Source organism: Mirounga leonina, unplaced genomic scaffold (genome assembly GCF_011800145.1).
Source record: "Mirounga leonina isolate KUSES-001 unplaced genomic scaffold, KU_Mleo_1.0 Mir_175, whole genome shotgun sequence".
NCBI lineage: Eukaryota > Metazoa > Chordata > Mammalia > Carnivora > Phocidae > Mirounga > Mirounga leonina.
Genome location: NW_023270453.1, coordinates 5,731,948 through 5,744,325, shown reverse-complemented (window position 1 = coordinate 5,744,325; position 12,378 = coordinate 5,731,948). Strand labels below are relative to the sequence as shown.

The window sequence follows — 12,378 nt, the reverse complement described above, 5'->3', positions numbered from 1 at the left end:
ACTCCCTGCTGAGCAGGGAGCCCGATGCAGGACTCGATCCGGGACTCCAGGACCATGACCTGAGCCGAAGGCAGTTGCCTAACCAACTGAGCCACCCAGGCGCCCCTTCATGTTTTATTCTATTAGAAGAAAACCCTGTTATATCTGAGCACTTAATTTGATCCTAAAATAATACTAAATATTTTGAATTTGAAGAATATAGAGTTGATGAGAACAAATGAAATACAGTTGATATCAATATACTAAACCTGAGCTACAATGCATCAGAAGGCTCTAAAAAATATCATACAAAAAGTTTAATATAATATTAGGTAGAAACTAGAGCTTAAAGAGAATACTAGAGTCATTGAGAATGCTCTCCCTTGCTCTTAGTGGGCCATTCATATATAATTTAGTTTTTATAATAAAATTCAAGATCAAGTAATTCCACAAATACAATAAAATTAAGAGAATAGAGTTCAGGATTATTCTTAACTTTGTGTGTTACTAAGAAATTTGTTATCCTTTCTAGTTCATAGGATGTCTTCTGGAAGACATCAATAAAAAAGAAGCAACTTACTTTTAGTAAATGTGGCTTGGAAGCCTGTGCCACTGCCTGAGCCATCTGAGACAAATCTGATCCACAGGATATGCCCAACAATGGATGAGTAATTGAGGGGGAGGACATTTCCACAGTATCGCCCCACCAAGGGACCGGTGGCATTTCCTTCACGGACCTCCACAAAATCTCTGCTACAGTCCCGGGAATCCTCCAACTGGAAAGTTCTAATTTGGAAAAAAAAAGAAAAAAGAGTTTAGGAAGGTTAAATTGATAGAATAAGCTTTAGGAAGGTTAAATTGATAGAATAAGCTTTGGGATTATCCTGAAACATCTGCTAGGTTAAACTGTTCTTTATAAAACTTTCTTTAGCTTTCACGACAATATCTTTGAGCCAACTCAAAATATTTCTTTCAGTCAAATTTGTTGAAATGCCTATTAAAGAACTACAAAGGCAATTAATACACTGCCTTTGAGGAGTTTTCTTTCTAGGGGGAAAGACTGGGCATTCTAGAATACAGGAAAAATATATCTTATAAGGCATAATATCTTAAGTGCCCTCAGATCTAAAAGTGTTATAAGATTTTGAGGCAGAGGTATCACATCTGATTGTAAGGCTCAGTGCTAGCTTGATGGAGAGATTTTTTTGAGATGGAAATATAAACATCAACTGGATCTAAGGCAGAAATGGTGAGCTGAAAATGCATGTCAGTAAAAGCACACACACACAGACAGGTGGGGCATATTTAGAAATCTGTGGGAGGTCTAGTTTGGTTAGAACATTGGGTACCTTTAGGAAAACATGAGAAGACCTAACTGAAGCAGTATGATGGGCTAATTTTGCCAGAGCTTAAGTGCCAATCAAAGGTATCTGTACTTCATTTCTGAAAAGGCAGAATAAATATGGGATTTGTAATTATACAGGCTAGTATTTGGAAATGTGGCCTATTCATCTTGTATTATATTCTGCAGTTATGATGACACGGGGGAATGAAAGATAGTAAATAATATCTATTTCATGATTATCACTAGTAACATACAGAGTCTGGAACATGTACATGCTAAATGAATGTTTTCAGAACTTGGCCTTAGTGTTTTATAAACTTGGATATATAAATATGTAGTCAATACAACCCAATCCACACTGCCAAGACAATTCAATGGGGAAAAGAAAATCATTCTAACAGGTGGTGCTTCAGTAACTGAATAGCCTTATGGAGGGAAAAAAAACCCCTCAACCTCTGCCTCTTTCCATACATAGAAAATTATTTAATATTCCTTATAGATGTAAACATAAGATCCAGAAACATAAATCTCCTAGAAGAAAACAGAGAATGTCTTTACAACCTTGGGGAAGGCAAATAGTTCTTAGATGGAATGCAAAAGGCATTAACCATAAGATTAAAAAAATTAATAAATTCAACTTCATCAAAAATTAAAATTTCTCCTCATTAAAGACATGACTAAGAAAATGAATAGGCAAGTTACAGACTGTGCAGGGGGAGAAGAAGAGATAATTACAAAGCATATATCTAACGAGGCACTCATATCTGAAATATGAAAGGAAATCCTACAAATAAACTACGAAAAAACAAATAACCAAGGTAATAATGACAAAAGGTTTGAACAGACTCTTAAAAGAAGTTGAGTGAATAGCCGGTGAGAATGTCCAAAGTACTCTGTGTCATTAGGCATCAGAACAATGTAAATTAAATATCACTGTAAGTTATCATTTCATACCCATCAGAATGGCTAAAATGAAAAAGATTGACAAGATCAAATGTTAGCAAGCGCGTTAGAAGTCTCATATATTTCTGTTTGAATAATTATTTGGCAGTTTCTTATGAAATGTAATACACATCCAACTAATGGCTCAGAAGTTCCTCTCCAAGATAACTACCCAAGAGAAATAAAGAAGAGGATAGTAGTGATGGTTGCACAGAACTGTAAATGTATGTAATGCCATTGAATTGTGTACATAAAAATAGGTAAAATGCTATTTTTTATGTTATATATCTTTTACCATATTAAAAAAAACACTTGAGTTTTAAGTGGTAAAATTAGATCACCACAGATCTGCTTGAGAAAATTACTCTGCAGTAACATATAATGGCAATATAATATAACAATATAGTAACTGGGGACAGCAGAAAAATATATTTTTGTTTTTAGATATGCTGAATCTAACATAATGGTGTATTACCAAAGTGGAACTATCTGTTGGAGCTAATATGTAGTTTGGACTTCAGAAGATACGCTGGGGCTATACTTGGAAATCATCTGTGTGTATATGATAAAAGCTGAAAGCATGGCTAGACTGGGGGTTTAGAAATGAACATGTGGGAGATAATTAATAGAAAGAGAATGAGAGAAGAGATGACAACAGAAGCTTAGGGGAACACCTGCATTTTGAATATATTAAGAGGAAGGGGAAACAGCAAACCCAGGAGTAAGTGTGAAAAAGAGGACTAAAAACAAGTTCAATGTCATGTCATAAAAGCCAAGAGAGAAAATGAAACAGAGGGTGATACAGAGTGATGATGAGTGTCAAATGATGCACAGATCTGAGACTAAGAACAGGCTATAGGATTTGGTTGCTAAAAATAAATTAGTAACTTTTAAAGGAGCAGTTTCTGACTATAGAATTATTTTTCAAACATACTAAGGACTAAAACAGATGATTTTTGTGACTTCCATAAGATGGTGAATTACAATAACAGCAACAACAAAGCTTTTTATAACACCCAGTAATTTGAATCTACAAATTCTCTACAATTATTCTTTTCATGTTCCCATTAACATGTCTAAAAATGTATAGATGTTGTTGGCCACAAATTAAGTTTCAGAAAATATTAAAACTATTAAAAACCATGTTCTCTGACCACTATAGAATAAAATTAGAATAGAGTAACAAAGAGATAACAAAATGTCCCATAATTTGGAAACAAAATGTCTTTCTATATAAACCATGTGTTAAATAAGAAATCATAATGGAAATTAGGCTATATTTAGGACTGAATGAGAGTGAAAACATTGTGTATTAAAATTTATAGAGTAGGACGCTTGGGTGGCTCAGTCAGTTAAGCATCTGCTTTCAGCTCAGGTCCTGATCCCAGGGTCCTGGGATCGAGTCCTGCATCGGGCTCCCTGCTCAGTGGGAAGCCTGCTTCTCCCTCTGCTTCCCCTACTTGTGGGTACACTCTCTCTCTCTCTTTTTCTTTCTCTGATAAATAAATAAATAAATAAATAAATAAATAAATAAATAAATAAATAAAATCCTTAAAAACCGTATTAAAAAAACTTATAAAGCACAGTCAAAGCAATATTTAGAGGGAAATTAATAGCTTTAGATGTTTATAAAAGAAAAGAACAAATATTAAGAAAAACGAGGTAGGTGTCTAATCTTAAAAGTTAAAAAATCAAAGCAGAAAAAAACACAAGGGAAGTAAAGAAACAACAAAACATCTGAAATTAATGAAATAGAAATGTAGAAAGTACTAGAAAAGATAAAAATATCAAAGCTATTACTTTGACAAGACTAATAAAGTATAAACTTCTGAAAAAACTGATCAGTAATAAAAGAAAGCTTAAATGAGCAATATAACTAATAAGAAAAGGACTTAATTTCAGATACATTAAATTTTTTAAAAATTTTAATGATATCGGGCGCCTGGGTGGCTCAGTTGGTTAAGCAACTGCCTTCAGCTCAGGTCATGATCCTGGAGTCCCGGGATCGAGTCCCGCATCGGGCTCCCTGCTAGGCAGGGAGTCTGCTTCTCCCTCTGACCCTCCTCCCTCTCATGCTCTCTGTCTCTCATTCTCTCTGTCTCAAATAAATAAAATCTTTAAAAAAAATAAAATAAATTTAAAAAAAATAAAATTTTAATGATATCCCTTAAAAACCTTATGCCATAAATTTGAACTCTTAGTTTTCTATAAAAATATAATAATACAACTAGTTGAAGAAAAAAATGAAAAACCTTAAAGAAAATCCATTAAATCAAACAAAAATCAGTATTTAAAGTTGTGCACAGACAACACAAACCAAAATATGAGCCCAGATGATTTCATAAGGGAACTCTACCAAAGCTTCAATGAATCAGTAGCCCAACTTCAATCTTATGGAAACTGCAACAAAGAATAGAAAAGAGGGTGATTCTCCAGCATGTTGAGGTTAGTATAATCTTGACAGCAAAGCCAGTCAAAGGATGTCAAAGAAAGAAAAGTGTAGGTCAACCTAACTTAACAATATATATGAAAGATCCTAAATAAAATATAAGCAAAATGGATCCATAAATTTGTAAAATCTAATCAAGTTGTACTAACAAAGCTTTAAGAACAGAAGATCAATGAGAAAATTCAACACACACACGCACTTGTACACACAACTAACAGAAATAGATGCAAAATACACTAAGAGAAAATCAATGACAATGCAGAAAAAACATTTGATAAAACTCAACACCCGCTCATCATAAATACTCCTAGAAAATTAGGAATAGAAGGAAATTTTCTTAATGGGATAAGTGCCTACAAAACACCTACAGCAAATATACTTAGAGGTAAAAATTTTAAGGCATTTCCTTTGAATCAGAAACAACACAGGGAGCCTGCTCTCATCACTTTGTTTCACATTACACTGAAGCATTTTCCAGGGAAACAAGACAAGAAAAAGAGGGAAAGGTTGTAAGAACTGGAAAAGAGGAGCTGTAAATTAATATTCAGGAGGGTTCATTCACTGATAAATATTCATTGTGCACTTTAATGTGTCAGGTTCCCTTCTAGGCACTAAAGATACAGCAGTAGAAAAGAGAAAAAAAATCTTTGTCATTCTAGAGAATACAATGGTTGCTGGATAAGATATGCAAAAACAAATAGGGTTTCCTTAAACCTGCAAACAAAAATTTAGAAACTGCAACTTAGTCAATGTTTACTCAACAATTTTTACTCTCTTCTATATTGCCTGACACTATCATGGGGGTTGGACAATGAAGAACATAGAGAATGTTCCTCCCTTTCAGGATCTTCTATTCAAGAAGGAAAGAGAGATAATAAATAAGTAGACATAAAATGAGGTAGTGATCAGAGGAAAGAATAATTTAAGGAGGGTATTATTTTTTGGTAAGGTAGCCAGGTCACATCTGTAAGTTTTAAATGGATGCCATTTTCAACAGCAATAACCAAAAAAAGGTATCTAGCTATAAGACCTCTATTTAAAAAATGTGAAAGTTTAACAAAGGACGTAAAAGAAGACCAAAATAAATGCAGGGATATTCCAAATTCAAGAATATGAAAAGTCAATAAAGATCCTTCTAAAAATTAATGTATAAGTTCAATGTAATTCCTGTCCAACCAATAAGTATGATTTCATTTATATAAAATATAAAACAAAAAGCAATACTATGTAGTGTATATGGAGATATATAGATATAGATGCTATACATATTATACACATATAACATAGTATGTATAGTAAAATTATAAAAACATGTATGGAAGTGATACATATGCAATTCAAGATACAAGTTAACTCTGTGTTGAACAAGTAAGGGGGACTTTTGCTGCCCTGTAACATTTTATTAATTTAAAATTAATTTTTTTAAAGATTTTATTTATTTATTTGAGAGAGAGAGAATGAGAGAGAGAAAGCACATGAGAGGGGGAGGGTCAGAGGGAGAAGCAGACTCCCTGCCAAGCAGGGAGCCTGATGCGGGACTCGATCCAGGGACTCCAGGATCATGACCTGAGCCGAAGGCAGTAGTTTAACCAACTGAGCCACCCAGGCGCCCCTAAAATTAATTTTTAAAGAAACAATAATGTAACGGTTAAAAAAAAACCATAGAGAAAGCGTATGCAAACTATTCTTTTTTCAGAAGTAAATGGAGGGAGTTTTCGCTGAGAAGAGGCAAGACAAGATAAAAAGAAGAAAGAATGATCTAGAAAGACCATAGAGAAGAAAATGTCAGAAAGGGGGGGAAAAAGGGTCTCGAGAATAGAAAACTTACTTCTCTACTGTGTGTATTTTTCAGTCAGTGCTCAACATTGTGATTTCACATGATAAGTAAGTAGAGTGCTCTCCTGGGGCTCTGTCTCAGCTAATGGATTAGGATGACAGACCACCGGTCTGGAGGTTCTGGGCACCTCAAGCCCCTCTATGGGACGAATGTATCAGGCACACTTCCAAGCATTCACTGCCAAGCATAGGGCTGGAACAAACAAGTCATACTTGCTCTACCATTGCTTCTCAAGCCAGATACTAGCTTTGGTAGGTCTCTAGCCAAACAGTGAGTCTGTGGCACCCATGATCCCATCAAGGTGAGTTACTACAATATAGATTGTCTGTATCGATAGTCCAGACACAGCTTTAGCAGCAAACTATGATCAGAAACTTAGTAGCAGAAGAATTCAGGAAAAATCCTCCTCAAGCTAAGCAGACTACACATTTGTCCTTACCCCCATTGTCTTCCTTGACAATTTACTCTTTATAATACAAAGTTTCTATCGACAACCACTTCTGGCAAGCAATTGTTACGAATCCATATTTAGGATGACTGCCACGTTTAGCACTTAAATTCAGTCTTGATTTCATTACCCATAACATTATCAATAAGGTGAAATATGCTGAAATTGCTTTGTTTTGGTTTGGTTTTATTTCTCAGAAAGTAGGAAGGGAAGAGAGATCATTTGTCTCCACCGGTGATTTACATGAAATCAAATCTAAACCTTTCTGCTCAAAAGTACAATACGTGGTCCAGCAGCTTCAACACCCCCTGAGAGCTTGTTTAAATGAAGAATCAGGACCCACCAACCAATTAAATCAGAATGTAGATTTTAGCAAGATCCCACGTGATCAGTATGTACATTTAAGTTTGGTCCAATGGTCCAGAAGATTACTAAGTGAAGGTCTTTTCTGTTTGAGTACTGCACTGGTATAAACCAGTGCCAAATCATAGAAAAGACATTTTATTAAAAAACGAGAGTAGGATGATACAAGAATCAAATTAAACTTTTTAAAAAGCTTACTGTTTTCTTGGAAGTCTTTGTTTTAGGCCAGTACATTTTATAAGCAAATCTACCCTCTTTCCAAATACTTTGGCTGAGATCTCTTAGTAAAAATATGATGGGGAACAAAAATAGTACAATCACTGTTTCTCATTATCCTATTTTGATTCTTGAACCAAGATCAATCACTTTCGAAAAGCACTCTGCAAGCATAAAATATATTTTCTGTTAATTCCTTTAAATATCTATTTTACAAAAAACTCCTTTTTAGATTCTATTTCTCCCCCCCCTCCTTTTTGTTACAGATTCAACCATAATTTCTCCAGTTTTTCTCCTTACTCAATTTCACCACAGTGTCCACAATCCAAACCCCGTGGTTTTGAACTTGACGTATTCCATATGCTTCTCACACAACCCAGGGGCATGCATGTTTCCAAGCACCCATCTGGATACAGTTTAGACCAGGGCAGAAATAACTCACAGGCCTTGCCATAAACCCCTTCTCATTATCCTCTACATAAAGAGAAACATCTTGCCTTCTACAAAATTTATTTTAAAAATAAAACTCAGGCAAGTAACACAAAATAATCAAAATTAACTTCTTATGGACAATAAAGGAAAAAGCTGAGTCGTTAAGATTTGTCTATATGATAATTAGGATTTAGTGTCCGTTCAACAGTAAAATGAACGAAACTAGCTTTTTGTATTTATTTCCTATCTTCTAGAAAGAGCTCAGCATCATCCATTTGGATTTAACCGTGAACTGCCACACAAGGTATTTTAGAAACGGCAGAATGAGATAATTTAACATTCACTGACCATCTGGTATGCATCAACCTTGTGCTATACATTTTACATTTGATATCCTAAACTCTAATGGTGGCCTTTACATGTATATGATTATCCCCTATAGATGGAATGAATCTCTAGGTTTTAAATAAATAGCTTCTTGGCATTAATTTATTAGTAACTCGTCAACAAATGGGATGTCTGTCTTAAACATTCCCTGTACCTGGCTCGGTTCCTGTCACTCACTGAACATCAGATTAGTCAACAATGTGAATGTGGTAGAGACTAGAAAAAGACCAAGAAAGAAGCCTTGTTATTTGGCAATTAGGAGTCCTCGTAAGCCACGTGAAGTGCTTTGGACTTTATCATAAGAACAATAATCCTGTTTTATTCATTATTATGTATAAAAGCATCTGGCCTGTGAGTCACGTGTGCTGACTATGTGAGCACACAATAAGGGCTTAAAAATACTTATTGGATAAAAGAAGACATATATATCAGGTGAAACTTATATATATAGATAGATAGATTTCTTCCCATATAGAACTTTAAGCTTCTAGTTAAGACAAAAACGAACAGAAACTTCTTTCTCATGTGGCAGCTTAACCTCGCATTGCCTTCCAGGCACTCAGAGGGTGTCTTTGTGTCAACACAATGCCACTTGTACCATGAAGAGGCACCGTCTGATTGATGGACTGAAAGAAAGCAACTTCAGGTGTTTGCACGTGGTCCACGAATGGGACTGTTCTTGCATTTTAAAAAATCCTTTCTTAAATAAATAAATAAAAATAAAATCCTTTCTTGATGCACAGAATGGCATGGCTAGGAGAAGGGGCAAGACTTTTTTGAATAAGGCCGGTGTCCTCAAAATAATCCTCTTCTCTGAAAGGTAAGTTATGTATTCTATTTCTTCAAAAACAGAATTAGAATCCAAAACTATGCCCAATAATATGTGATATGATATAATAAGTGACTTTTAATTTAAAATGGCAATTTAATTACCAAAATCATTTCACTCCATATTCGTTGACTCCTACCAGTACAGTATATCACAGGTGACCTCTCTACTGACTCATCAAAAAGGCTCATGTCACTTACCATGTGCTTTCGAAAAACACATTATTGTTGTTAATATTTATTCTAGACCCCTCTGAATGTGGCAGGATTCTACTATTGATTCCATATCCATAGTCCATATTCAAACAGTCTTACAGTTCAATTAGGAACATACCAGTGATTTTACAAACCAACCATTAAGTTCCTGAAAACTTCCAAAATCATTGTTCTGGAAGTAGAGCAGAAGGTAAGATGGATTGGGGTATATGGGGAAAGGAAGGCTTCATTGTGATGGGGATTTCTGCTGGAAGAAATAATGTTAGTATTTCTCTGTAAGACTCTAAATGTGTCTAGTTCAAAAAAAGATACAGTTACTGTTCTCTGAAAATAAACATTCCACAAATTAATGCAAAGAGCATAGGCATATCTTCCTCATAATATTAGGCAGGGCTCTAGAACCATTCTCAAGAGAATTTTAATGCCATTTATAACCCAAACTATGACTAAACAGAGGAAATTTGGAAACAGACTTCCTAAAGTTCCTACCAGGTTCTCTAACAGTTGCTTGGACACACATGCTGTTAGTTGTCCATTATATCAGTAATCGTGCTTCCTTCCTGCAGACTCATTCACACTGAAACAATACACCATAAAAAAAAAAAAAAAAAAGGATTTACATAAAAGACAGCTGGAGCCGGTTGCCAGGGGAACTGACAATGTTCCAGACACATTCCACATTAGAGGGATAAACTTCCGGGTAGCCGGGGCTGTTGAAGATGCCTTCAACCATGTGGAAGGTTCCACCACAAGCTGGAAGAAAAGAGAAACAAAGTGAGTGCCAGAGCAAAGACCGAATGCAAGATACAGTAAGATGAAGGAGAAAGAACATGGGAGGAGCTGTTAGCAGCAGCAAAGGATATCCTATTTCCTTTTCCAATTAAAAAAAAATCCATGTCATATATCATCAGGAAAAGATTGTGAAGACTGAAAACTGTAAGCCACAGGATATGGTAGGTCAGAAGGAATCTCTGTAGTTTCTCTTCTAAAAGCCTTTTCTTGCTGTGAACTATAACTTTATGTAATAAAAGACATATTTTAATCCCACAACCCCTCAGTATTTCTGCCCAGGATGATTTTCGATGCTGGCCTCGAACAGAAGGCAGTATTCCAGCTTTCCCCTCTCCAGAGAACACAGAAATGCAGACACAGATCTTCCAGGTGTCCTGTGCTTTTAACTGCTAATAACGAGGAAGCCGGCAGCTGACCAAAAGCACAGCCCCGGCTGGCAGAGCCAGCACTGGGTGGCTCCTCTCTCGCCTCCTGCCTACATGCCACCATCCATCCTGCCATGGGTGACAACACCCAGACCTGCCTGAGCCCAGCGGAGAGGCCAGGGAGATGGGAGAACAGTGCTGTCCATTCATAAGAGATGCCAATGGACACTGTCGGTCAGGGGCTGCCTTAACAGACGCATCATGAGGGGAGACCACTGATCGTTCCAAGATCATCCCAACCCATTCTCCCTCCTTCCAGAGCTCACTATTGGCAGCATAAGGCAGAAGAGCCAAGGTATGGAAATATCCCAAGCGTCCGTCAGTAGATGAAGGGACAAGGAAGATTTGGTACAGTTTATTACTGCTAGAATTTATAACAAGTAGGTGAATCTAAATTGGAAGACAGTAAGGTTAGTCAGAAAGGTGATCTCGGGAAACTACCTTCCAATTCTGAAGGTGTAACAGTCCCAAATAACAAACCAAGGATGTCTACCACGTTTCCCTTAACCCGGTAGCGCCACTGGCTACCTTATCTTACCGGATGATGATGCAGCATATGTGGCATGGAAACCTTCGGAATTCGCTTGAGAATCAGAGATGAACCTCAGCGTCAGAGCATGGCTGAAGGAAGTGATGGGATGGGGCATGGAGGTGCCACAGTAGCGGCCTAAATGACATCAGGACAAGGACAGTGAACGACACGTAGCACAGGCTGCGGTTTCTAGTAACCACGAGAGACCAAAGCTAAGAAGAAGAAAGCACTACTCGGAGAATTTAAAACAGGGTTGGTGTTTGAGACAATGCCTGAGAATTAAATACAAACTATGAATACAAGTATAGGAGAGACGATTTATAAACATGTTGAAGTGTCTACGGCCATACCACCCTGAACGTGCCCGATCTCGTCTAAACATGTTGAAGAGCATCAGAGGGAGGTAAGAAACGTGTAGATACCTGGCCCCAAATGTAACTAGTGTTAAAATCTCCAGCACAGGAGGGTCCCACACAAAGACATGCGATAACGCTTAAAAGCAATGTATTATAGCTTAAAAAAAAAAAAAAAAAAAAAAGTGTGGATGCTGCAGCCAGAATACATGGGTTCAACTCCTAGCTCGGCCATTTGCTAGCTGCACCACCTGAAACAAGTCGCCTGAGTTCTCTGCGCCTCAGTTTCCCCACTTGAGAAAAGAGACTATCAATAATAATGAAACCTCTATTATAAGGGCATGAGGATTAATGGGGTTACTATTTATAAAGTTCTTAGAATAGTACCCGGAACAAGTTAAGTGCTAAGTAAGTGTCTGTTAAATAATATACCCTCATCTTTGGTCAAGTGCTCACAGATAAATATGCCAAGTCATACAACCAGGAGTGCATACAGCAGAAAGTATTCAAGTGCCCACTATTGTCTCAGGCACTGTTCTGGCCACTGGGAATAAAGCAGTGAGCAAAACAAAGTCCCTCCTCTGATGGAGTTTGTGCAGGATAAGAAACTTGTATGACGAAGTTCGAATATGAGTCACTCACGAGAAAGTTTAAATAACCTGAGGGCATTTTACTTGAAGATATTTCAGAAACTAGATAGCGGCAATCTTTAATTTTACGGGGATGCCTTACAATCAGAATTCCAGTGTGTGGGTTGCTTTATTTTTTGCTTTTATTTATTTATTGTTTCATTCATTCATTCATTCATTCATTCATTCATTCATTCATTCATTC

General features: G+C 36.5%; 1 protein-coding gene across 1 annotated transcript in view; it reads right to left on the bottom strand.

Annotated features, from left to right (window-relative positions):
* CUBN (cubilin) overlaps window positions 1-12,378 on the bottom strand; it is a 264,425-nt gene that overhangs the window by 103,800 nt on the left and 148,247 nt on the right. Inside the window, exons 35-37 of the mRNA XM_035021543.1 lie at window positions 11,198-11,326; window positions 10,063-10,195; window positions 560-765 (exon numbers count right to left, since the gene is read on the bottom strand). Of these exons, the coding sequence (XP_034877434.1) occupies window positions 560-765; window positions 10,063-10,195; window positions 11,198-11,326 (468 nt within the window). The remainder of the gene's footprint in view (window positions 1-559; window positions 766-10,062; window positions 10,196-11,197; window positions 11,327-12,378) is intronic.